The sequence below is a fragment of the Phalangium opilio genome, unplaced genomic scaffold (genome assembly GCF_054372755.1).
Source record: "Phalangium opilio isolate 3A_F unplaced genomic scaffold, DU_Popi_V2 ptg000031l_1, whole genome shotgun sequence".
NCBI lineage: Eukaryota > Metazoa > Arthropoda > Arachnida > Opiliones > Phalangiidae > Phalangium > Phalangium opilio.
The window spans coordinates 13,158,594-13,183,646 of NW_028324158.1; the positions used below are offsets into that span (position 1 = coordinate 13,158,594).

At 35.5% G+C, this 25,053-nt stretch overlaps 6 protein-coding genes across 9 annotated transcripts; 4 read left to right on the forward strand and 2 right to left on the reverse strand.

Moving 5' to 3' along the window:
- Positions 1-17: 17 nt before the first annotated feature.
- LOC149690735 (uncharacterized) lies at positions 18-5,365 on the forward strand. Of its 2 annotated transcripts, none has more exons than XM_089870343.1 (7): positions 18-312; positions 1,696-1,808; positions 1,870-3,634; positions 3,698-3,872; positions 3,939-4,225; positions 4,280-4,457; positions 4,517-5,365. In XM_089870343.1, the coding sequence occupies exons 1-7, from the start codon at positions 170-172 to the stop codon at positions 4,958-4,960; spliced, it is 3,105 nt and encodes a 1,034-aa protein (XP_089726469.1). In that variant the 5' UTR covers positions 18-169; the 3' UTR covers positions 4,961-5,365. The 2 variants fall into 2 exon arrangements, with proteins under 2 accessions (XP_089726469.1, XP_089726470.1); XM_089870344.1 differs by lacking the exon at positions 18-312 and adding an exon at positions 706-995.
- On the reverse strand, positions 5,350-9,338 carry LOC149690736 (beta-catenin-like protein 1). Its single transcript, XM_089870346.1, has 13 exons — positions 9,292-9,338; positions 9,176-9,224; positions 8,566-8,915; positions 8,263-8,500; positions 7,945-8,203; positions 7,800-7,858; positions 7,582-7,730; positions 7,341-7,522; positions 7,187-7,284; positions 5,913-5,993; positions 5,699-5,836; positions 5,569-5,641; positions 5,350-5,502 (listed from the first exon to the last, which is right to left on the reverse strand). The coding sequence occupies exons 2-13, from the start codon at positions 9,203-9,205 to the stop codon at positions 5,414-5,416; spliced, it is 1,746 nt and encodes a 581-aa protein (XP_089726472.1). The 5' UTR covers positions 9,206-9,224; positions 9,292-9,338; the 3' UTR covers positions 5,350-5,413.
- On the forward strand, positions 9,309-11,122 carry LOC149690737 (caspase-1-like). 3 transcript variants are annotated; one of them, XM_089870347.1, is made up of 5 exons: positions 9,309-9,435; positions 9,826-9,945; positions 10,017-10,279; positions 10,351-10,650; positions 10,713-11,122. In XM_089870347.1, exons 2-5 carry the CDS (start codon positions 9,854-9,856, stop codon positions 10,964-10,966), a joined length of 909 nt encoding a protein of 302 aa, XP_089726473.1. In that variant the 5' UTR covers positions 9,309-9,435; positions 9,826-9,853; the 3' UTR covers positions 10,967-11,122. The 3 variants fall into 3 exon arrangements, with proteins under 3 accessions (XP_089726473.1, XP_089726475.1, XP_089726474.1); XM_089870349.1 differs by having other exon boundaries at positions 9,310-9,435; positions 10,728-11,122; XM_089870348.1 differs by having other exon boundaries at positions 9,316-9,452.
- Positions 11,123-13,645: 2,523 nt separating this feature from the next.
- Positions 13,646-17,076, forward strand: LOC149690738 (plasma kallikrein-like). Its single transcript, XM_089870351.1, has 4 exons — positions 13,646-13,936; positions 15,152-15,701; positions 15,773-15,909; positions 15,970-17,076. Exons 1-4 carry the CDS (start codon positions 13,823-13,825, stop codon positions 16,621-16,623), a joined length of 1,455 nt encoding a protein of 484 aa, XP_089726477.1. The 5' UTR covers positions 13,646-13,822; the 3' UTR covers positions 16,624-17,076.
- Positions 17,077-17,596: 520 nt separating this feature from the next.
- On the reverse strand, positions 17,597-20,075 carry LOC149690739 (synaptotagmin-7-like). The gene is made up of 3 exons (XM_089870536.1): positions 19,185-20,075; positions 17,988-18,105; positions 17,597-17,919 (listed from the first exon to the last, which is right to left on the reverse strand). The coding sequence occupies exons 1-3, from the start codon at positions 20,073-20,075 to the stop codon at positions 17,597-17,599; spliced, it is 1,332 nt and encodes a 443-aa protein (XP_089726662.1).
- A 1,949-nt stretch (positions 20,076-22,024) lies between these two features.
- Positions 22,025-25,034, forward strand: LOC149690740 (synaptotagmin-7-like). The gene is made up of 6 exons (XM_089870707.1): positions 22,025-22,188; positions 23,346-23,519; positions 23,646-23,913; positions 23,981-24,311; positions 24,387-24,534; positions 24,611-25,034. The coding sequence occupies exons 1-6, from the start codon at positions 22,155-22,157 to the stop codon at positions 24,928-24,930; spliced, it is 1,275 nt and encodes a 424-aa protein (XP_089726833.1). The 5' UTR covers positions 22,025-22,154; the 3' UTR covers positions 24,931-25,034.
- Positions 25,035-25,053: the final 19 nt, after the last annotated feature.

Below are 25,053 nucleotides of genomic sequence, written 5' to 3' on the forward strand. Positions count from 1 at the left end.
TCGTTCAGTGAAGGACGAGTCGCGATTATTAATCGCCGAGCACCGCTTCTATCTGGCGCTGCCGACGAAAGACGGACAAACGACCTTGTTTCAATGTCGATGAAATATTAAACGGACTTTGTATTACTGCCCATAGATTCCCGGGATTTTGTAGCGCCAAGATCGAGTTATGCAAAATGGTACCGAGCCACTTCCTCTTGGAGGAACTGATGGACCAGGTAGTGTCGGTGGTACACCTGTACTGGAACCCTCTTTAAACACCGTTACCACTGAAGGATCAACCATCCTTCCGGAAACTGCCGTCGAAACCAGGTAAAACCAAGTCAGGTTTTTGGCATAAAGATGATTATTGTTATTTTTAGTCTTTTTAACTTTGAACCTCATTTCATCGTGGTTTTCAATGAAAAGTTAAATCTCTATGGGACGGACGGGAACTTATAAATTTATCTACAATTATTTTCGTCTCTTATCATGACCGGATAAAGTGTTCCTTAAGTAGTAAACAACATTTTAGGAACCCGACTTAAGAAAACCTTACCCACCCACCCCCGTTTGTCCCCCCCCCCCAGGCGTTTTCGTTATAAGAACTTCGAGGGGTGCCTAGTTTTTTTCTCTGGAAAATTTGACCTCTTTGACCCCCGATCTCCCTTAGTTCCTCGGGTGTTGGGGTTTCGTGTATTATAACCATAGACGTCAATTCTCTATCAGAACAGTTCTGGCTACTAGACTAGTACAGTGTACATCTAACGGATGGGTTCGTCCTTGACTATACGTTTGAGAAATAAACCGCTATCCAAGGTTCTTTAAGTTGAAAATCGAAGTAAACCATAACGCAAAGAAATGCCGCATGTGTAGCCATGAAACTTTGCTTGAGTTTTGTTTAATGAATTATTTTAAGCAGTTTTTTCGGTTTATTTAGTGTTAATTAGTATTTAAAACACGTGCGAGGTAATTAGACGTACGGAATAACGGGTGATTACAATTTTTATTGAAAGGTAAATTGATTTTCGATTTTTTGAACGCGTAAAAATTGGAGTCACGATGAAATTTTGGGTAAAAGTGCATGGTTATTTAGTTGAAGAAGCCGGTAGAAGATTATAATCTTTAAATTCAATTTATTCCTACCTTTATTTTATTTTTTATGTATACAATTTTAAACTAGAGAGAAAAATACTAAAGTCGATTTAAAAATATAAATATGTCTATTTTAGTCAAGCTAACTTAAATAGGTGTAACATAATATTTATGATAAACGTACCACCACCCTGGCCAATAAGCCTCCAACATTTTGACCTAAAAATGACCTAATAATCACAACTCCCTAATAATTTGTAAAACCCGATAAAAATCCGAGATATATTAATCGAAAAGTACATTCGAACCACCGTTAAAAACTTCTGAAGTGTGTAGTTAATGAAAGAAAAAACGAAGAAAGATAATTTTTTCAAGGCTCATGTTAAAAACATCAATTCTAGATAAGAAAACATTTCTCTCTCGGTCTTTAAGATAAGACCGTTTTTAGAGGGTGGTGCTTTAAAATCGGCCTATCGTCTTCAAGGTTCGGAAAAAAACTATTTAAAATTGATCCGAGAAATAATTTACAAGGCTAATTTTTAATAAGATGTAGTAGATATTACGAAAAACACTGGGCGGCCTTGTTTGCGTCATAATTTTAAGTCGGGTTTCTTTCTTAAGCATGGAAGTTCCCGTCATATCGGCTCCAACTGCGAAAACATCGGCTTCAGTCTCAATTACGTCGAAGGAATCAAGCGCGACAACATCGAAATTGGATGAAAAACGTCTTAATGGTAAGTTGCGCTAAAATCGGGGTAATTGCGAGCTAGGGCTTAAGTTTGTACCATAATGAAGGTCCCCCTAAAAAATCAACCGATGCTATGAGTGACGCGGCCGCTAAAAAATCGTCCAAGGTCAGTTCGAAAAAGGCTTCCCCGAAGAAGAAGTCGGCGCCTTCTACTTCCGGGAAGGATATTGCGGAAGTTATGGATAAAGCGGAAGTTACTAACGCTACTAAAACGGCAGCTAAGACTAATACTACGAAAGATGATCCTAAAGCTACGCGTAAAAGCAAAAAGGACGATCCTAACACCAATTCAAAATCCTCGAAGAAGATCACGGCATCGAAATCAAATGAAGTACCACCACCATCTTCAACCGTCAATAACGTTGCTTCGGTGGCTTCTACGGTCCCCCCAGGGGTGGCGGAGGTCAGGGAATCCCCGCCTAAAGAAGTTTCTGTTACCCCACCTGTCATCGTAGCTGAAAATGCTAAGCCTAAATCGACGTCCCAACCAGTTAGTCCTGCAAAGACGGCTGACCCTTCCGTTCCACTTGTTAACCTGCCAGTAGTTCATCCAATTGAGAAGGGGACCACGTTAAGAATGATGAGGAATCGACAAAGGGTTCCTAGGACAGCCCAACGCGCCATCAGCACTAGTAACAGCGTTCAGAATGTCCTTCAACAAATGGTGGGTGGACCTCAACGTACAGGGGTGCCTTGCGGGCGTTGCGATTGTTGTAAGAGTTTGTTGACTTACGTGACGGTGTTACGTAACTTCATGGACCATATTGTGTCCGGGATGGCTCAAGGCGCGACTGTTGAAGAGGAAGCGGCGAAATTACCACCTCCGCCTTGTACACTGTGCGAAGTTCAACACGTAGAGCACGTGGATCATACGCCCAAGGTCACGGGACAACCAAATCAAGATACTCCGGTTATGGAAAGGCCAGCGACTTTGCAGCAAGTACAACAGGTTCAACAAAACGGGGAAGCTGGACAAGATCAAAGTCCACCAACATCAACACAACTTCAGCAGAAGTCAGGTTACGCTCCCGGTCAAACTCACCAGTTCCCTCATCACAACCAAAACAATTGGCAACAAAATCAAGGTGGGCATCCCCAAAGTCACGGCACTGGGCAACCATCATCTCAAGGTCAATATCAGTCGTCTTCTCAAGGTCAATCTTCGACCCAACAACAACACCAACAAACGCAACAATCTTCACAAGGACAATCTTGGATTCAGCCCCGGTCTCAACCTCAATCAAGCAATGTCCCACAACACGCGCACCAACAAGGTCAGCAACAAGGTCAACATCATCAGTCTTCAACAAGTCCTCAGAATCAACAACAATCTCAAAGTACGGCACCTCCTGTAGGAACTTCTACGAGTAATGGTACTTCTAGCAATGAATCCGTTGAAGCAGTTAATAGTTGGAGCACTTTTACGGACGCGAACGCACCCAAAGTACCTCAACAACCCCAACAACGTCGTCCGAGAAGAATGGAAAATGTGGCTTGGGGCGCGAGTCAAAGACAAACATCCCAAGTGGAAGACAATAATATGAATTCAGAAATGCCAATATCGGAAACAACGCAGTACCCGACTGGTTCTCCAACCAAGGGACACGTTGAACAGTACGAGGAAAGCTACTTTGAGGACGATTATGAGGATGAAGAATACGACGACATTGAAACTAACCATGCCTACGTTACTTTGGCAACTGATAACGAAACCGCCATGCTATGCATGGTACTTGGCAATTCACTTTTGCTTAGTGGAACTACCAAAACCTTGGTTGTACTAGTCACTGAGGATGTTAGTCCACATATGAGGTGAGGTCCTTGTTTCAAGTCAAGTCCGAAATAAGATCTTCAAAATTTTTTCAACTGTTATAGATATTTGTTATCGACAATTTACAACAATGTTGAGAACGTGGACATGATGCAGTCCCCTGGTACTACAAGCTTGGCGCTTTTGGAACAGCCCGATTTAGGAGTGTCTTTCACCAAACTGTTAATTTGGGGAATCGAAAACTTCGATAAAGGTGTTTTCTTGGATCCAAATACTATAGTAAGTTCACGGTCAGCTTCCTCTCTGACGTGATTAGACCTTGAGGAATATGTTGTATTCTTGTAGGTTGTACAAAATTGCGACGAACTCTTTGAAAGGGAAGAACTATCCGCCGTTCCCGATATCGGCTGGCCCGATTGCTTTAACAGCGACGTCTTTGTCTACAAACCATCCATGGAAACTTTCTGGAGTCTGTTAGGTTGCGCCGAAGGCCAGGATAGTTTCGACGGTGGCGAACAAGGAGTTCTTAACATGTACTTTAGAGATTGGTCCCGTAATATTTCCAAGAAACTACCATTCTTGTACAACTTGATGGCTAACGTCAGTTATACTTACAAACCGGCTTTCAAACAGTAAGTAATTGTGTACTTTATCTATACACCAATTTAACAATGATAAATCCATAGATTTGGAAGTCAGGTCAAAATAGTCAATTTCTTCGGTTCCTATAAGCCCCTTAATGTCCAGTTTCATTCTTCCACTGGTCAAATGGCTCCTGATTCCAATGTCCATCCAACTTACGCTCAGTTCGTTTATTATTGGTTGGAAATCTTCACTAAACGCGTCCTACCATTATTCTCTCAGGTTAGTTGATTAATCTTTATGCTTCAACAACAACTGCAACAATCTTTAAACCGAACCAGGAAATCCATGACTTTGTCAACAAACAAGAATACACTTCGGCCAACGACGTCCTGAAATTCTTCCCATCAAACTCGCGCAAGAGGAAGGAATCCTTACCCATGCCTCCGTCATTCCGCGTCTACGCCGACGCCAACCTGGACAGACCGAGGAGAAGGTCCGCTGTCCAGATGAACCCGGATGATTTGGTGATATCTGATGAGCAGGTAGGCTTAGCGACGCATGATCAGATACCGCAAGAGGAAGGGGTCAATCCAACGACTGATAAGGTTGAGGAGGCGGCTCCTGTCGTACCACTAACCATTCCTGGGTCCGAGATTGGTAATTACCAGGATATGAGCGCTTGGGAACATGGTCGCATGGATTATTTGGGGACTCATAGCTCCGATAATATTATGGCTAGGTTATCATATTTTATGAACAAACCTACTGCCCCTAAACCTTAATTAATTAATTAATTATTAATAATTATAGTTAAAAATCCCATGACAAGTATTAGAGAGTTCGGGGAATATAGCTTAATATATTCTAATAAATTAGGCTTAGAAACTTGAAAGCGTGGCTAAGCCTAATTTATGCAATTGCGCAACAATGTTCAATCTTGATATGGGGCGACATTTTCATAGCAAACGATGCTTCTTTATGATAATCAAGACCCTTTTAAGATTGGTCGCAAAACTCTCTATTTAAATAACAGTTAAGACATCGTTTAATATTAACTAAATTAATGTTTCTATTGATTAATTAACACATTTTTTTAACACGTTATGTTTTTTTACTTTCCCTCCCTCCCAAACAAACTGAAATAATTAACATTAAATAAATTAGAATAAAATTTTTCAAATGAAAAACGTCTTTAATTCAAAAAATATACAACACAATTGATTTGGTTTTATTAATTAAAATCTATCAACTAATTGCAAAATGCGCTGCTGCTCTGTTTCCTTTGTTACATCATCTTTGGCGTCACCCAAATTACCGGCGTATTCTATAATTAAAGTTAATTTAAGGACTTATTAACGGAATTAATTAGTTTTATAATTAGTTTAATTACCCCTCATTATGTTTCTAATAGTTTTAATGGAACCTCCGCGCAAATTTAGGATTTGAAGGACGCGTTGTTTAATCTAAAAAGGAATTAGAATTAAATTAAGTTCAATTAAAGTTAAAATTATTAATCTTACTGTTGGTGGTCCTGAACTGCAAACATCTAACATAATAAAATCCACCAATTGCAATGAGAATAATCCATTTTCTAAACGTCTTAAATAATATTCTTCTTCTTGTTCAGGATCAACATCTTGATCATTATCATTAGCTTCCTAAATTAATTAATTAATTAATTAATTTAAAACAAATTAACTTTATTTTAAAGCCAATTAAACTTAATTAACATACAGCTTTTTCTTTCTCAATTTGCATATCAACTAAATGAACTTTCTCCAGATATTTAAAATGAAGTTCCATTAAACGATCAACCTAATTAAATTAATTAATTATTGGGAATTAATTTAATTAATTATTGGGAATTAATTTAATTAATTATTGGGAATTAATTTAATTAATTATTGGGAATTAATTTAATTAATTATTGGGAATTAATTTAATTAATTATTGGGAATTAATTTAATTAATTATTGGGAATTAATTTAATTAATTATTGGGAATTAATTAATTATTGGGAATTAATTTAATTAATTATTGGGAATTAATTTAATTAATTATTGGGAATTAATTTAATTAATTATTGGGAATTAATTTAATTAATTATTGGGAATTAATTTAATTAATTATTGGGAATTAATTTAATTAATTATTGGGAATTAATTTAATTAATTATTGGGAATTAATTTAATTAATTATTGGGAATTAATTTAATTAATTATTGGGAATTAATTTAATTAATTATTGGGAATTAATTTAATTAATTATTGGGAATTAATTTAATTAATTATTGGGAATTAATTTAATTAATTAATTATTGGGAATTAATTTAATTAATTATAAATTGGGAATTAATTTAATTAATTATAAATTGGGAATTAATTTAATTAATTATTAATTGGGAATTAATTTAATTAATTATCAATTGGGAATTAATTTAATTAATTATTAATTGGGAATTAGTAATTAATTTAATTAATTATTAATTGGGAATTAGTAATTAATTTAATTAATTATTAATTGGGAATTAGTAATTAATTTAATTAATTATTAATTGGGAATTAGTAATTAATTTAATTAATTATTAATTGGGAATTAGTAATTAATTTAATTAATTATTAATTGGGAATTAGTAATTAATTTAATTAATTATTAATTGGGAATTAGTAATTAATTTAATTAATTATTAATTGGGAATTAGTAATTAATTTAATTAATTAATTATTGGGAATTAGTAATTAATTTAATTAATTAATTATTGGGAATTAATTTAATTAATTATTAATTGGGAATTAATTTAATTAATTATTAATTGGGAATTAATTTAATTAATTATCAATTGGGAATTAATTTAATTAATTATCAATTGGGAATTAATTTAATTAATTATTAATTGGGAATTAGTAATTAATTTAATTAATTATTAATTGGGAATTAGTAATTAATTTAATTAATTAATTATTAATTGGGAATTAGTAATTAACTTAAAAAATAGATGATTATTTCACCTTCTCATGATCCCCTTCTGTAAATTTATTTAGTAAACGTTGTCTTTGAGTTCCCTTGCAATTTTTAAGCATGGAACCAATAATTGAACAAACATGTTCTAAAGATTGAAGTAATTAGTTTCAATTATATTAATTAAATAGAAATGAATGGAACCTTCGTGTTCTTCAACTGTAATAGTTTTTCTACGATTCTTTTTGGGTGTTTTCATGAACAAAGGGAAAATTGTCCTCAACCCAAGAATATCAACAAATTTGTTGCAATTATCCGTTCCTTCAGGGTTATTTAAGGCGTGATCCAAGACCTTCAAGGCGCCATTACGGGATAATTTCTTTTCCCTGCATTACATACTTCGTATTATAAACTTCTAACAAACATTAAGAGTTGTAGAACACACCTTAACATCAAATTCATCAGTTGAACACCTTCCCCTTTTAAAAACTTCTCTCTATTTGGTGCGTACATCAAAACGGAACACAATGTATCAAATAAATTTTCCATCATTTCTAATTCCTCGGAATCAGAAGGATCATGGCGTTTAAAGTACTAGGGATTAAATATTAAACTTAAATTTAATTTCTTTCCTTAATCTAACTTAAACTAGTTAATAATTACAGCTAATTGTTGTAAAAGTACATCAACTCCTTCTAACTCTCCGAGAAGTTTATGGTTCTCTAATTAAATCAAAATAAAATAAATTAATTAATTAATAGGTACTTAAATTTAATAATATTAATTAATTAATTAATTTAATATTTACCTTCTTGATTTTGTAAAAGAATTGATAAAATCTCGCTGCAATATAATTTATTAGCGTCAAAGGGCATTTTAGCCTTTAATCTTTTAAGGATCCATAACAACAAGCCTTGTTGAGCCGCTTCTACTGATATTTCCGGTTTGAATTCGGTCAAATTTTCAATAATTCCCAATGTATTATGAACCCCTTCACTCTCTTCTTTCACAGTTTCGTCTAAACGTTCCAAATTTTGGACCAAAAGCGCCACAATTTGACCCTCAAGCTAAATCGAAAATTTTTGTAAATTTACCGTTAACTTTTCAAAAAGTCAAGAAATCTTACTAAAGCATCCACTAAGGTATCTGCTCCGTCCTGGCTTTCATTTAAGGTATCAACATCAGTCATTTCTTGTAGTAAATCAACAATTGCAATTGAAATATCAGTGTTTTCGTGGCTAAGTAACCCCAAGATGCTGGTAATTGCGTTTAATTCAACGGCAATGTGATACAAATCAGGTTGGGTTGCAATTATATGGAGTTCTTGTATGGCATCATTTAGTTCTATTTCAGAATCCATGAATCTTAAAATATAATCAATGTTAGTTAAATTAATTATTAGGCTAAATAATTAGTTTAGTTTAATTACTTTTCAGGGGTATCTGTAAACTTAATTCTAAGTTCTTGGTTCTTTAATATCTTCTTTTCAAATGAAAGAATGAGTTTCTTAAGGACTGTTTCGTCTAATACGTCAACTTCAGGGGCTTCAGTTTCTAAGACAAACTCGGGAGTGACTGTTTCAATTGGTTTTTCAACAACAACAACGGGTGATGGTTTTCTGTTGCTTTTCTTTTCATCTGAGAGGATGCTTTTAATTCTTGGTTCTGATTGGGGGACTTTCATGATGCGCTCTCTTTTAGGTTTTGGTTTGGTCAGTCTGGAGGATTCATCTTCTTCATCTTCCTCATCAGAATGAGCTCTTTTTGGTTCCCTCGAAGGCTAGATGTAGGAATAAGCCTTACTTCTTAAAAACTCTCTTTATACTATGAAATAATTATGTACTTTGTAGGAATTAACATCTATATACTGTCTATAATTATTGGAAATTAATTTAAAAGCTTCATAATAACAGTAAACACGTTAATACCATGCTTATTTACAATGTAAACAAACATTTCGAAGTTTACACTTCACACATGTTCTTAAGCCTTGGCTAAAATGATGTAAAATAGATTTAAAAACAATAGGTTTATATTTACCTTGTAGTTTAATAGTTCATCCACATTCATTTTGATCCTGTTTTTAATTCTGCACAAATTTTAAGACAATGCAGCCGTATTTAACATTAATTTTAATCGTTAATTAGGTAACTTACGATCTCTCGGAAAGTGATGTGTAGAATTGTCGTCTGCTTATACCATAATGAACCACGTGACATTTAAAACAAAGGGAAGAGGTAGACTTAACTTCTAAGAAAGAACAAATCGAACGTTTTAAATAAGAATTACGTCAATTTTAAGTAAGATTTAATTTCAATTACACTATAAGTAACAAACAAATATATTTTATTTAAATTTAATGTTCAATAAGCCAAACTTTAAATGGAATAGGAGATTTAATTTTGAAATATGCTAAGCCTTGGCCTCATTAATAACCTAAAAAAAAATATATTTGCGGGAATTTTAAATCGTTTTTCTTATAATTTCTTCAGATAAAATTTATAATAATGTTATATCTAACCCTAATTATGAATAATACAATAATTAATAACCTAATTATTCGCGAGTTAAGATTATAGTGATAAACAGGTGTTTTAGTTGGGTAACTTGGGTTGCTATGGGATGATGTAACAAAGGTACATAAATTTCCGCTTTCTTATCTCTGACAAACAAATTACCTATAATTTTAGCTCGTAAACTAAGCCTTAACGCTCAAAAATGGCTGAAATGGACTTGGATAATGATAATAAACCAAATTCAAGTGATGTTAATGGCTCTGGAGATAAAGTGGATGCTTTAACATTATTTGAGTGAGACTGAGATTAAAAATAATTAAAATATTAACAAGTTATTAACAAAAATCATTAAAATTAACCAATAGCCGAGCATTTGGTAGAACCACTAGATTTATAACAACTAGTCCAGTCTCAAAGGAGAGCAATATTTATTACATGAAACACAAAAATCGGGGAAAATGCTTGATATTTAATCATAAAGAGTTTGACAAACATACTGGCTTGAATGTAAGAAACGGAACTGACTTAGATGCGGAAAAACTGTATCATCGTTTTAGGGAATTAGATTTTGATGTTCATTTGCATTATAACTTGAAAGCCAGTCAGGTTTTGGAAATTGTCAAAGAAGGTAATTAGTTAGGGTTTTAGTTATTTATTTTAATTGAATGTAAATTAAATCAAATCAAATTCTTACTTCAGTTTCGGAAGAAAATCATTCTGATAATGATTGTCTAGTTGTGTGTTTCTTATCACACGGAGAAGAAGGGATTATTTATGCTAGAGATAATAAAATATCGACTGAAATGCTTTTTGGGCCATTCCGAGGGGATGTTTGTCCCACATTAGCTGGAAAACCGAAATTGTTCTTTATCCAAGCTTGTCAAGGTGATAAATTAGACAAAGGACATTATATTAAACACGGAGAAAGAGTTGTCTCTGATTCAGTTTGCAAAATTCCAACACACGCTGATTTTTTTGTGGCTTATTCCACAGTCCCTGGTTAGTTTTTAAATATTAAATAGTAAATACCAATAATTTATGTTAAATTAAATAAATTATAGTAAATTGGATTTCAGGGTTTTATTCTTGGAGAAATACTTCAAATGGTTCCTGGTTTGTTCAGGGTTTATGTCAAGCTTTGGAACAATATGGCGCCTCTTGTGATTTATTGGAAATTATGACCGTTGTTAATAGATTTGTAGCTTATGGCTTTGAATCTTGCGTCCCATCTGACGCCAACATGGATAAAAAGAAACAAGTGCCATATATTACCTATACTTTGACTAGGAAAGTCTATTTTCCACCTAAACCTTGAAAAAAAAAATGTTTTCTACTTTAATTTCATTTCATTTTTCTTTTTTAATTAGTAAATCTTGCCAATTTTTATGATATGATACTATTTTTAATTACTATACTGAAATGTAAATCAAACTTATTTTTGAATAAAATATGAATTTTGTTTTTGAAATAATTTTTTGGGAGGGGTTTATTCATTGCGTCTATATGCGACTACTTGTTTCTTCTCGAGCGGTTTTTTCAAAATATGAAAGGTAAATATCTTAAATGATGCGTAGTTTTTGCCAATAATATAATTATAATGTTAAACGAATTAAAACATATAATTATATATGCTTAAGTACAATTTTTACTAAAAGCTCATTAACTGACCCATAGAGGACTTTGAACTTGTTTCTTAGTTACCCATCCATTCAAGCATTGTACAAGTAGCCACCGCTACAGTAGGAACCATTCCATTTCATTATCTGTACTTTCACCTCCTCTTTTCACTATTCGGGAACCCACTAAGTTGGCCCACCATGGTGGCTCATTCCACGTGGACCGAGCTGTCAACGACTATTCATTATTATTCGATACAGATCTTTTATTCCATACCCCATACGAAGACGACCGTACGTACGTTTCTTTCACCTGTTATAAGAAGCTAGGTAGTGTCCCTGGCCTCACGTGTCAAACCCACGCCACACCCATAGTCTGAGTCCAGAGACTGCTTGGCGCCAAGAAATGGCTCGACCACGTCTATTGACTCCAAAGATAAACTTTCCTTCTACTGGGATAGTCAGATTGGCGCGATGAAAAGTGACATGGTCGAATTATATAAGATTATCCTGACAGAAAGGCGGGAAAACGGTTAGGACTGTCATTTCGCGCCTTATTCTTACGGTAGTTTTTCTAAAGTGGTAGTTGCACGTGGTTTATTCAAGTGATAGTTGCACGTGGTTTATTCAAGTGATAGTTGCACAATATTTCTTCAATTAATAGACATCGTTCACTAAATGGGCTAGATAAATTTTTTTTTTTTTTTTTTTATTAGGAGAGAAAGGCCAATAGGGAAGTATTCCGCGGGCCCGAGCTAGATAAATTTCCTCACCCTTTTCTTAATTAACTTTAACCGCATGCGCTTCATGGTTGCCAGTAAATTGCGGGAGCATCTCCTGCATGTATGGAACTGAATCAAACCGAATTATACAAGATTTTCAGTCTGTTGTAGATAGCGTTTGAATCGCACTCACAAATGACTGGAAGCATTACATAAACATAATTAAGTTGAAACAAAACTTAAAGAATGTCCTTCCAAAATTAAGTCTAAAAATTGGCTTTAAATATAATTAAGAGGACATTTGAAAAATATTTGTTAAGGGGGGGACCATTTTCTTCATGTATTCAGGTGTAGGTATATCTGGGGCTCGTTGTATGTACCTATGGATGTGTAGGTACCATTAAGATATGTTGGTGTACAAAAGCCACGTTTCGACACGTGCACTTTGCTTTTGTGTGAACCGTTAACGCCTCTTTCTTCTTCTTCTCGACTCTCTCGCTGCTCTGCTCTTCGTGGCTTTTCATTTTTATTCCAACTTCTTTTTAAGAGCTTTGGAAGATAGTTTGTTTGCTTACATCCCCTTAGATTTCGAGAAACCTTTTATTCCCATCCCTGGAACATCCAATTCCAATTCTAGATGGAATTTTTTTTATGTTTAAGAATCTTACCAAAAATCTAATATAAATACATTTGTTTTGAAATACAATTTTGTAAACTTTTTTTTTTTTTTGGAGATTTCAGCAGTTTAAGTCTGGCGTATATCAAACTGGTTCATTCTGGATCAGTTATCATTGGTTAAACAAAATTACTGTCGTAATATATTGCGTTAAATTTGATTATATCGAATTGATATCGAATTTCCAGTACGACCTTAACGTCTTAAGGTCATTCTCGTGGAATGCTTCTAAGTTTCAAGTAGTAATTGGTGAGGTGTTTTCCTTATAAATATAAAGATGCATGGTGGATTGTATTGTACTGTTTTCGCACCTGATGGGGGAATAGGGAAGGACAACACTGATTGGTTGATTCGCACGTGTCGCGTATTAATTTTAAAACCTATGAGCAAACATTGAGGAATAGTGTGACCCTTAAAGTGTAAGGACGTGTGATTTCTTCATCCTTGGCTTGTTGATAGTTAGATGCCAATTTGATTTATGGCTATTCCTCCTCCTACATTAGCTTTTTAACTTAAAACATTCCCAAGAAGGCGTCGGACACTTGAAAGGATCAATACTCGTAAGAGGGGTTAGTCACTTATAATTAATAGTCAATTTCTTCGGATGAATTCTTAATTTCTCTAATTACAGTTTTAACACCGATAAATTAACCCTGAAATCTCACAAGATTTTTTCCACGAAATAAACGGTGAACAGCTGATTTCATGGAATTCACCCTAGAGCAAACTTTAACTATTCTTTCCACGGGATTTCACAATACTCAACAAAATCTAAAATTATCTTCCCACTCGTGTCCGATTCCACACATTCCTTTGGTCAAACTTCATCTCTGCATCCACCTGTACAGCGCAAATTCTTAGCGAAAAATCCGATGTATCAAAATGAAATCCCGCCCCAGTCCGTGAAATCTTATGGGAGGAGATTTTTTGGGGCTACATACCCCTTGTAACCCCCTGTCAGGCTCTGTTAGAAGTGTGGCCCATTTTTTCTTCTTGGCCCATCCTTCTTTCTTCAAGAATCAAGATCTTAGACCCGGGGACGGAATAGAGTTAGTTGATGGCATTTCATCTCTTCGTAGTACAGCGCTCTGTCATCTTAAGATAGTCCTCCTCGTTCCAAATTTTTAAATATTAATATTAATATTAATTTAATTATAATGAATCGATCAGTTTTAATTACCATTTTATTAATCGTCTTAATTATAAATATTTCTTTGTGTCAATCGCGTAAGATTAGAGGAAGAAATCATGGGAAAAATAAGAACCGAGAGGTTGGTAGTGTTATAATTATTATTAAATTAAATTTAATTAGAAATATATATAGGCGTAACCGTTTAATTAATTTTTTTTCTTGCGCAATTATTTTATCGTTTTTCTACCGATCGACCATTTTTATTCGATTAAATCTAATCTATAATTTGTTAAATTAATTTAATTACTATAGTCCGTGATTTTAGCCTTCCATAATTGTAACAGAAATGTCCTTTATCCTGAGGATACCCTCATAAATAACATTTTTTCATCTCTTCTTTATCTTTAATCCCGTCTGGATCTTTTCCCATAGCAACCCCCAGTTACACATTTTTGTTGCAAACCATATGACTTCTAAATATGTTATCTCTGCAAGAAAAATATATATATATAGTTTCCCGGATTTCTTTGGACGGGCCATGACACCAAAAGATGTTCAGTATAAGATTATTTTACTATAGTGTCAAAAATAAGTAACTTTATAAAGATAGCCTTTAGAGATACGTCATATTTGCTGTTAGATTTTAGTGGGTTTGTTAATGGCATTTGCAAAATTTTCTGGTTGAGTTTAGTTTAATCAAAGGCAGGGTTCTGCCATCATGTTTATTTTTACGAGGGGCAAATCACTATTCAGTTAATTTAATATTACTTCTTGAGTGATTGTGATACTTTCCCTTTTTTTATTTTCAATCTTATTTCGTGAAATTGCATAAAAATTTCGCGAGATGAAATTGTTTACTGCAAAACTAGGCCTCCAAATATTTCAATTAATTATTTTGTACGCTATAGTGATTTGCCCCGTACTCTTATTTTCCACAAAAACATATTTTTACGCGCTTGTACCGTTAGCGCATGCGTCATAGCAACAGGTGTTTTGGGGATGTGGTAAACACTAGTACCCAAATATTTATTTCTTTACAATACATTTTATTATTATTATGTTTCGTAACTAACTAACAATGGTAACTATTAAGGGGTCAAAAACCTTAATTTTAATGTAATTAGCAACTAAGAATAATCACTACTTGCAAACTTTTAAAGAAAAGAAATATCAACCATATTAAATCAATTTTAAACCTTAATTTGAAAATTACCCATGAGTATCCGTTACTATAGATAAGACCTTACACGCTCGGGATCCAATTGTACAATTTGTCTTGGGTAGCCATGACCGTCACGGATTATATAACACCATACCTCTACGTTTTATTAACAATTTCTTAAATAAATTGCAGTTAAAACGTGATGGTTTGGTCGCTATTGGCGTACCGAAAAAATTGGAAGAAATCGCGCCGTTATCGTCCCATTTGGACCAACGTAATTTGAACAATATCTACGGGGACTGGTCACAATGGGGTCGTTGCACTCGGCGTTGCAAACAAGTACGTTGGCGGCAATGCGTCTCGGAGGTTTGCGGCGAAAGTATACTGAAAGAGGAACGACCATGTCGCGGCGAACGGTGTCCTTTGCAACCCGACCCGGTTATTCTGGAGAACACCTCGGTCGTCATTCAAAAAGGACGGACACCGGCTGACCTTCAAGAGATCTTTAGGATGAGATCCGTTGTTTACAGTTCCTGGTCCGAATGGTCACCTTGCAGTAAGAATTGCCGGACTAAGAGACGCAAGACGTGCGAGTTCGAAGGAATTTGCGGCAATAGTGCCATTGAAGAGGACGCATTTTGTTACGATCGTGGTAGCCAATGCGAAGATATTTTTAACGATAAGAAAAGAAGACCCACTGAGCAGCCATCTCCGAGAAAGCCCAAGTCCGTCAAGTCAGTCGGTAGGTTTACCAATTTTTTTTATATCCAAAAGCCGCTTTTTATTTAATCATAAATTAAATCATTGTTATAGCAAACACCAATACTGATAACTTGGACCCATTGGAACCGTACCATTCCACATGTGGTGTATCATCAATTCCCGATTCTGAAATGTCCTTAAGAATAATTGGTGGACGGGAAACGACAAAGGGACGATGGCCATGGCAGGTACTTATCCACAATCCCTTTCAGTATTTTCTTACTGAACTAACCCATTTATGACCTAAGGTCATCATTCTAAACCGGTACAAGGAAGCCTTTTGCGGTGGCACCATTATCTCTCCCAACTGGATCTTAACCGCTGCCCATTGCGTTAGAAAACGCCTTTTCATTCGCGCCGGTGAACATGACTTGGTCGAAAACGATGGTACCGAGCAAGAAATCCGCGTTGACGAATCCATCCCCCACCCGGACTACGACGCCGATACGGTTGACAACGATATCGCCCTACTTCGCTTGCGTCACCCTTTGACCTTTAATGATTACGTCAAACCGGCTTGTCTACCGGAAACAGGAAGCGAAATGCCCTTACAGACTCGAGCCTTCATCTTAGGATGGGGTAAGCGACGTAACACCGCCTTGTACGGTACCGATGTCCTCCACGAAGCCGAGGTTCCCGTTGTGGATTTGGAAGATTGTAAACAAGTCTACAAGGACTACTTTATCAGTGACAATATGCTGTGTGCCGGATATAAACGAGGTCGGGTTGATTCTTGCGCCGGGGATAGTGGAGGACCGTTGTTATACCGCGAAGACAAGAAGTGGGCCATTTACGGAGTCACCAGTTTCGGGGAAGGTTGCGGGAAGAAAGGTAAATTCGGCATATACGCCAAAGTGTCCAATTTTGTGGATTGGATTCACGAAACGATGGAAACGGAGTGAGGTGATTACTTTGAACAGTGACACTAGAAATGACTTGGAAGTGTTCCTTATTTACCAATGCAATAAGTTAAATGAACACTGAATGGTACGACAGTCAGACCGCACGAGCGTATGACTTCCGGGTCATATACGTCACCGTAATAATAAGCCGCCATTATACTTGGTACTGAAAATCTTGCGTAATTGCGTTTTGCTTGTTGTATGATCGGCTGGGTTGAACGCGACACAAACTAGCGTTGTTAAGTGGGAGTGTATTGCGCATGTGCTGCCCTTCCGTGTACTGTATAAGGGAGTTTACCGAAACCAGTGTACTGAAAACTTATCAAACATATTTTTGTACCGGTTTATGAAATGTTTGCCCAGGAGAAATTTATTTATATATATTAAGTACAACATGGTACAAATTTTATACCAGTAATTATTTGGGAGTAAATATATGCAAAATTAAAAAAATTATAGATGTGAATTTTAGTTTTAAATTCATGGCGAAATAAATTAATTTGAATGGGGTTTTTTCAAGAACAAATGTATTATCATTCGGGTTGGACCAAATTAATTAATGATTTTTATAGGTCATTTGGTATTTGAGCGGGATGGTTTGCCTCAATTGCTCAGGTGTATTTTAGGCCTAAAAATTGACGAATTCAAAGTTTTTAAAAATAGGCAATATTTTTATTTTAATATCTAATAGATTTTTTTTTTTCAATTTATTTTTTCTTCACAATTTCGTATAAAAACTTTTCAGATAGAGTAGAAAATATTATAAATATATATAAATATTAAATTATTGCTTAGAAATAATCTAATTAGGCTTAACTCATTAATTAACACTCCGCCTTTTTCATTAAGATAGGTAAATAACTACCCATCCTCGAATGACAACGATTTAAAAATGAATGCTTGAAACTTCAGTGGCAATTACGTTGGAACAAATTGCCAAGAGTTTCGATATTATTGTTAGGTATCAATCAGTTTATGTCTCTGATAACGCGTGCCATTGAGCCGCTGTACTTTTCAAACTAGCTAACATATCTTGCCAGTGTAATTTCCCCGAATCTTTGGTGCAATCGGCTCCGACTTGGGTACGCCCCAAGACGCGTTTGCCTCCGACACCACGAGCTGTGGTTTTGCCGCATAAGGTCACCACTAAATCAACGTCAGTCAGGGCTGAGGATGGTAAGACAATGTTGAAGGTATCGCCGAATTCCACTTCGGTCGGCAGGTACTTTTTGGGTCCAGTTTTTCTGGTGCGCACAAGTCTTTTACGAACATACAGAGAAACTTTGACGTATAAATCTAATAAAAGAATTAAAATATTAATTAATTAATAAGAATGAAATGGTTAATTAGTTAATTAGACTTACTGTTAATTTTTTCGCCAACTTCCTCGACATTTTTCGCTTTTAAAATGTGTACCGTCAATGTCGTTGACTCTGGGTTGTAGCACAATGAAAATAACAGCTCTCCTTGCCCCGATTTAGCCTTTAAATTAGATTAAAATAATACGAAAAATTAATATGATTTTAATTAGGTACGTATTTCGCAATCGTATGAAATATCCGGAGTATTTACGTCATCATATCACGTTTTTATCACAGATGTTAGTTCGAAACAACGCGCGTTTACAAACACGTGATTTTTAGGCTAGAAATATGTATCCCTCAGCAGAAGTAGATATGTTCTAAATTATCAAACGAATCGTATTTTCTAAGGTATCATTTGTCAACTTTCGTTTAATTCGATGGAGTGGTATTAATCTGAAGCACAACTACAATGGCGTACGTTTTAATGTAGGAAGAAGTCACGTGCCTTTTTGTCATGCGGGAAACATAATTTTCATTTACAATAGTATTGTAATATTTTCCATATATTGTCTACCCTGTTACATGGTTAGATATATTTACTTCGAAACAATGGGTGTTTAGGACGCCGTGCATATAAAATATTCTATTGGCACCACCATGTCTTTAAAATTATAACCTCAACTAATTTCCCAAGTGAACTGTACCATCATTGCATTGAACTAGCGATGCTAAAATATTCTACCATAAATCTAGGCCCAGAGTAGGCATTAAACTAAATACACAAAAACCCGGAAATAGCAGTACAGGCGAACCTATTTAGGGCAACACCGTTAACACCAAAAATTCGAGGGGTAAACCACACCTGTTTTGGGAGTGTACTGTAAATTTAACCGCGACAGAGGATGAACAGAGTGAGGGCCCCCTCGATAACGCTAGCTTATCTAATACTAAATAACTTTAGTATGGGATTAGTGACCCCCCCCCCACAAATAACTATCTCAATCTTAATCCCTTAAAGATTATGTCACGAGTTAATTACGAAATTCAGTTTTAATCATTCTCTTGTCATTAAATTAGAACCCGGGATTAGGTTGTTGGTTTGTTTGTCCTATTTGTTGACCTATTTGCTTTTGAACTAACCAAGTACATGACATGCTTTTGCGTATATGAAAAGTATAGTCGTACTCGAGTCCGTTCAACCACAGTTAGCTTAGGTTTTTTATCAGAAGTAAATAAATAGTGAAGTATATGACTTACATCTTCCATTTCGAGGCTCAAGTCACTCCAGATATCCCCGGTATTTAAATCGTCGAACGTATTCGCGTTGATGCCCGTGTCTTTAAGTTGATATCGGACGTAACCAATCAGGACTTTACGATTAAATTTATCTTGATCGAAAACGCTTATTTTGATCTCTTTTCCGTCTACGGAATCTTTCTTCAACGGGAACGCGAAGACCTCGTTGAACGTTGGGTTGACCGTATGACGCTGTACCTTGGTTAAGAACTTTGGGTTCTTGTCCGGTAGTAATACCACCTTCGCGAAAGGATTGGCGGTATCCTTAGCGAAAGCGCTGGGTAATTGAGTAGCGCCGATTAACCGAACGCATAGTAATTGTCTCTGAACGTTGTAATGAACCGAGAAGCCAACCCGACCGAGTCCGGCCAATAAGGAACGTTTCTTGACCGGTTTCTCTTCTTCTTGGACGTACATTCCCTTCTCGATCTCATCTGGACTTATGAAGAAGTTGACCGAACTTCTCTTCCTAAATCTGGAATCCCTATCTGATCTGTTATAAAGATTGTCCGATTCCGAGACTGATTCCTCGGTGGTCTCCGCGCAGGACATAGTATTGGGTACCACAAACTCAATGGGTTGTTCGGCCAATACCCCGGTTAACCACGGATCGGTCGTTTTGGTACTTAAGACGCTCGTCTTTTTCATCAAAGCGTCATGATGGTTGCGTCGACGTTTCCTGGCCAAACAGGTACATAAAATTACCATGCATAGACTCATGATTGCTAGGATGACTCCGAGAGTTACTGATAGAAAAATTGTCCCTTCTGTACTTGAAGTAATCCAGTTTCGGGTGGTGGTGGTGGTACTGGTGGTAGTGGAAGTATTATTGGAAGATGTCTCGACGTTCATTAGTACACATTGGACATGATTCCTTCAAAGTAATTTGATTCTCTTAAGGAATATGTACCGTTTCTCGGTACTTGGAGCTTTGCTTCGGTACTACCACCCCAGGGAATGAATTCCTGCTGAAGTACTTAACTATGGAATAGTTTACCGGGGTATATATCCCAGTCGTTTCTCGCGTGACGCGTGAAGGGAGGCCACAATACGCGTATAACTCTGCTTTGGAAACGCGTTGGTTTAGCGAGGCCGACTGTGACGTTGGAGTTTGAATACTCGGCTTACCGCTTTTAATTCACCTGTGCCTTAGGTATTTTTGCGCGCTTTATCCCGTACAGGCAAAAACTGTTTATCTAATCCGCGCCTGCGCTGTAAAGGAAGCGTTATAGTAATCCTGGGAAATTTTGCGATAGTATCTTACTAGGATAGAGGTGTAATTTTAATTGTAATTAATTACGCTTTTCCGGGTTAATGTTTTCAAGTACTTGGGGACTTAGTTTAGGGAGCAGTGGAGGTTTTAGAACAAGTAACTATTGAGTTTACTCCACTTGGTCTTAAAGGTTACCAACCCCTCGCGTCATATGGTCTATGGTTACTAGATTAAACCCACCCATAATTTTACTCCAATTTTTCCCAAGTAGATTATTTACAATCTTGGAAGGAGTCAGCTTAACAATGAAAAAGTGATGTTTTAATAAAGAAATTTGAATCATTCTAAGCTCCACTACTGTTGTCATGTATATATGTTATTATTTGTAACATAAACAACTGCCAGAAGTACGTTATTACGGTTAATAAATACACTTGGAATACCCAGCTTAGCAGCTCAAATATCTATACTAAATTACAATAGAGATAAACATTTATTCCAAGCGTAAATATGCATTGGATTTCTAGTCAAATTCATTTATTATTTCACCTGATAATTTGTTCAAATAACCCGTAAAAAAGGAAAGTGATAACCCATATAACCTGTCAGTATTATAAAGCGATTATTTATACTTTGAAATAACTTTGTCTTCAATGCAAAGTAAAACTTGTCGACGTCGTGGTCTATTATTCATTTTACGTAATGAACCGTTTGTATTTTTAGTAAGCAGGTGTGTAAACTGATAAGCCCTCAAAATGGTTAATTTCTAAATATTTTATTTTTCAGTCCTCTGAACAAAGAGACGTATAATAATAATAATAATAATAATAATACAAGATGATGGTTTTATCTACGCGATGCCCAACCTGGTTGTCTTACAATCCGAAGATTTATATAAAGGACCCTTCCTTGGATATCATTCATTTAATTCCTAGGTACGTAGGTAATATTTGACTTATAGCACGTGGCTAAAATTCGTGATGAAACTATAAAGGTATCGACGTCATTCGATACCATTGTCTGAACTGAATTATGATTTAGCTCAACTTTAAATTATTCCAAGGACGTTAATTTACATTTGACAATTTATTTTTCTTTTTTTACATGGAATAATTTTATTGGAGTCGCAATGAATATTTCTCCATGGTGACGGGATTTTCTAGCAGCCAATAGAAAACAGCGTAAGTTTGATTACATATTAATTGTTTTTAATTTATATTTGACCCTAATGACCCCGATTTAAATTACACTTAGCAAATCAACAATCACGTTTGACTTTCTTCCCGAAACAAATATAAAAAAATATGGTAAGTTACTTCAAATTTATTAACTTCTAATTTAAAACAAAATAAATAATCAATATAATACGGGTTTATGCGGGTACTATATCGATGTCTGTCTTTTTTTTTTCAATTGCAAATTTTTTCCGCCGCACAAATATTTGGAGCTACTGTACGGTGTTCAATCCGGTTTGGTGATCATATTCTAAATCGACACGAAATTCAACTCGTTTCCGTTCGTCATTGTCATACGATGATGACTTGATTCATCATAGAACGATGTTAATTAGGATCAAGGTAATCTCCAATTATGTCAAAAGTATAATTAATCCATAACGAGAAAACTCAAATATTTAAACAAACAAAATGGCGGCTTTGAATCCCTTCTGACGTCACATGAAAACGCCTCTTTGAAATTCAACTAAAACCCAATTTGGAATGAATTTCATTCTTTCTACAATATTTAATCAAGGTAAGTTAAGGTAAATACTTTTATTTAGCAAATATCTTTTTTTAAATGTACAGTTTTATAATTTTTACCTATGTATTTATTTCTTAGTATTAAGGTAGATTTTTTTTATTATTATTTGAATTCTTCTCGAATAACGCAACAGGTGTGTTTTATCCGACTAGTTCAGTTTTTCGGCTATAAAATACCGTGTAGTCGTGAACAGCTTGTACAGGCTGATTATTATAAATCATTTTATGATATAAAACCGTTTTTTAACGCATGCGCATAACGCCTTGTTCCCCCCAAGTAACACTACTCAAAGTATTGTACGTTTGTTAAACGCAGGAAATAGAACACCGGCGTTATTTTTTAAATTGAAATTTGATTAGTTTTGAAAATTAAATTAGCAATATTTGAAGGTAAGTTTTCCATTTTTCAATCCCTCGCGACTTACTTTTATCACAAAAATATAAACTTGCTGTAAAAGAATCTTATCTTAAATAATTAAAATTCATGACCTAATTATTCAGATTTTGTTATCTGATCTTGAAAAAGTTATTTATTTATTTATTTATTTATTCCAAATATATTTAATAACACACTCTTCCATATTTCTTTCAGTTCATTTATTTATTATCAATTGTTTAGTTGTTCAGCTGTAAATAATTGAAGGGGTTGGATAATAACAACCGAAAATATCGCCTCCTTTGTCAAAATAATTATATAGTAAAAACCAGAACCAACTTACGAAGTAGTACAATTTATCATAGAAATTTTTTTTTTCATAAAAATTACTAGTTATAAGTTTGAATTATATAGAACTTCCTTTTACCAACAAAATTTTAATTACGGCAACTGTTAGACCCATTGTCTTTGCGTCATGGACTTCGAGGTGAAGTTCAAGCGGGTCATAATTTAATCCTTTAATTTTAAAGGGAATGTCACCAATTATTATTACACGAATCAAAATAGCGAAATACATTTTTGTCAAAGGCCATCTAAAGCTTGCGTGACGATAGACGAATCGCGTATGTTGCCTATACTTGCGTCGTAGTTAAACAACATGCAACGTCATAAATCAGGCTTAGCTTTAAAACAACAGCTTTGGATGGTTGCATTTGCGCGTAACATTTTCAGTTAGATTCCATAAACGTAACGCAATTATTTTTATTGCGTAGGTAAGGTAATAATGTGGTGCTGCAAATGTTGTCAGAACTGTCCTCCTGATAAAACACCCTTAACTTGGACTGAGACCAATGATCACGGTAAACGCGTGGGTAGATTGTCCGAGGACATCGCAGCCAGGGAATTCATCGTACCCAAGTCCAGGAGATCGTCCTTTAAGATGCAAAGTATTTAGCCTTGTTTTCGAATTAACCTTGACCCAAGAAAGAACGGGCCGTTTCCTCTATGTCTTCGGGGTCGTTGGTTTGCATCATTAAGGGGTCAGTTTAGTTCTACAAGTCCTTGTTGTTTAGATTCCTTTGACTTAACGCAAGACGACACGGGGTACCAAAACGAGCGTAAGGAATCAACGTCTTCCATGTTATCAGACGCCTCATCATCGTACGGTCACCACATGTTCGGTGACGTGGCCAGTGTCTTAGAGACACTCCAAGAAGGCGATACCAGTCAAGACGAAGCCCTTGATTCCATACCGGATGATAAGGAACCCGGTGTCCCCGAAAGGGAACCCCACAATGGACATTTGATCTTTTCCTTATCTTACTCGGAAAAAGATTGCAGGCAAGCCAAACTTTATTCTTCATGGAGTTTAAGAGTACTTAATAAGTAGGCCTACTTGTCGCGTTAGGTTTTGCGTCTTTCTGGAGAGAGCCGCGGATTTACCGGTTCGAAGCGCTAAGAAATCTTTTGACAGTTTCGTCAAAGTTTGTTTACTTCCTTCAAAAACCAATCGTCTTTCAAGGACAATTAAAAACGCCAATAATCCTAATTTCCAAGAAGAATTTAGTTTCCAATTTCATAAAAAGAAACAGTTACAGAAAAGGGTTTTGCGACTATCCCTTTACGATTACGAAAGACAAGGGAGACACGATGCGGTTGGACATGTCCTACTTCCGTTAACGGACGTCAAACTGAACGATAATAAAAGATACAATCTTCCATTACTTCCCATGTCCTTGGTAAGTTATTAACTTCCTTTTAAAATTTAATTATTTGATTGTAAATTAATTTGGTTTTAATTAATTGGGATTAAGCCTATTTCAAATTTGGGGAAGATCTTGGTGTCCTTGTTTTATTTGCCCGAGAAGGACAGGTTAACGGTAACCATTTACCGAGCTGTTAATCTCAGATTAGACCAAACCGCTCTGAATCCATTGAAAATACCTATGGCAGTAAACACGGGTAAGTGTATACTCGCGTGCTCGGTACTCCCCGAATACCGAATATTAGTTAACAACAGACTTACGCTACGTCTTAGACAACTTTCAAACGTACGTCAAAATCACGTTAATGTGCAGCGGAGAAAAAGTTAAAACAGAGCGAACTGCCGCCGTTTCTCATTGCCAAACGCCAGTTTATAACCAATCGTACCATTTCATCGTTCCTCAAGCGTATCTTGAAGATACTAGCATCGTAGTGACCGTACTGGCTAAAGGACACTTGAAACAGGACGCTGTCATCGGACGAGTCGTCTCGGGTCCTTATACCGCGTCATATGGCCATGGACAAACCACGCATTGGGGTGAAATGGTTCATGAACGGAAACCAGCTTTAAAATGGAGGACATTGTATCTCTAAGAGGTAAATTGTGTCCCGATGACCATTAGGCTTAAGACTCTTTACTATCTTTTATTTTATTTAATTTATTTAAGTTGTAAGTAGGTAATAAACTTTTAATATTGTAGGATTTTTTTAATTTAA

Bases quoted from the DNA above. Each gene is read 5' to 3' on its own strand.
- LOC149690736 (XM_089870346.1), bottom strand. From the start codon at position 9,205: ATGAATGTGGATGAACTATTAAACTACAAG. The intron at 8,501-8,565 runs GTAATTAAACTA...TTATATTTTAAG, and splicing joins TTTACAGATACCCCTGAAAA to ATTCATGGATTCTGAAATAG. The intron at 7,859-7,944 runs GTAAATATTAAA...TGATTTAATTAG, and splicing joins TCTTTTACAAAATCAAGAAG to AGAACCATAAACTTCTCGGA.
- LOC149690740 (XM_089870707.1), top strand. From the start codon at position 22,155: ATGAATTTCATTCTTTCTACAATATTTAATCAAG. The intron at 23,520-23,645 runs GTATTTAGCCTT...CTTGTTGTTTAG, and splicing joins ATCGTCCTTTAAGATGCAAA to ATTCCTTTGACTTAACGCAA. The intron at 24,535-24,610 runs GTAAGTGTATAC...GCTACGTCTTAG, and splicing joins ACCTATGGCAGTAAACACGG to ACAACTTTCAAACGTACGTC.
- LOC149690739 (XM_089870536.1), bottom strand. From the start codon at position 20,075: ATGAACGTCGAGACATCTTCCAATAATACTTCCACTACCACCAGTACC. The intron at 18,106-19,184 runs GTAAGTCATATA...TCTAATTTAAAG, and splicing joins TGAGCCTCGAAATGGAAGAT to GCTAAATCGGGGCAAGGAGA. The intron at 17,920-17,987 runs GTAAGTCTAATT...TTCTTTTATTAG, and splicing joins AGTTGGCGAAAAAATTAACA to ATTTATACGTCAAAGTTTCT.
- LOC149690737 (XM_089870347.1), top strand. From the start codon at position 9,854: ATGGCTGAAATGGACTTGGATAATGATAATAAACCAAATTCAAGTGAT. The intron at 9,946-10,016 runs GTGAGACTGAGA...ATTAACCAATAG, and splicing joins GATGCTTTAACATTATTTGA to CCGAGCATTTGGTAGAACCA. The intron at 10,651-10,712 runs GTTAGTTTTTAA...AATAAATTATAG, and splicing joins GGCTTATTCCACAGTCCCTG to TAAATTGGATTTCAGGGTTT.
- LOC149690735 (XM_089870343.1), top strand. From the start codon at position 170: ATGCAAAATGGTACCGAGCCACTTCCTCTTGGAGGAACTGATGGACCA. The intron at 313-1,695 runs GTAAAACCAAGT...TTCTTTCTTAAG, and splicing joins GAAACTGCCGTCGAAACCAG to CATGGAAGTTCCCGTCATAT. The intron at 3,635-3,697 runs GTGAGGTCCTTG...CAACTGTTATAG, and splicing joins GATGTTAGTCCACATATGAG to ATATTTGTTATCGACAATTT.
- LOC149690738 (XM_089870351.1), top strand. From the start codon at position 13,823: ATGAATCGATCAGTTTTAATTACCATTTTATTAATCGTCTTAATTATA. The intron at 13,937-15,151 runs GTTGGTAGTGTT...AATAAATTGCAG, and splicing joins GGAAAAATAAGAACCGAGAG to TTAAAACGTGATGGTTTGGT. The intron at 15,910-15,969 runs GTACTTATCCAC...TTATGACCTAAG, and splicing joins AGGGACGATGGCCATGGCAG to GTCATCATTCTAAACCGGTA.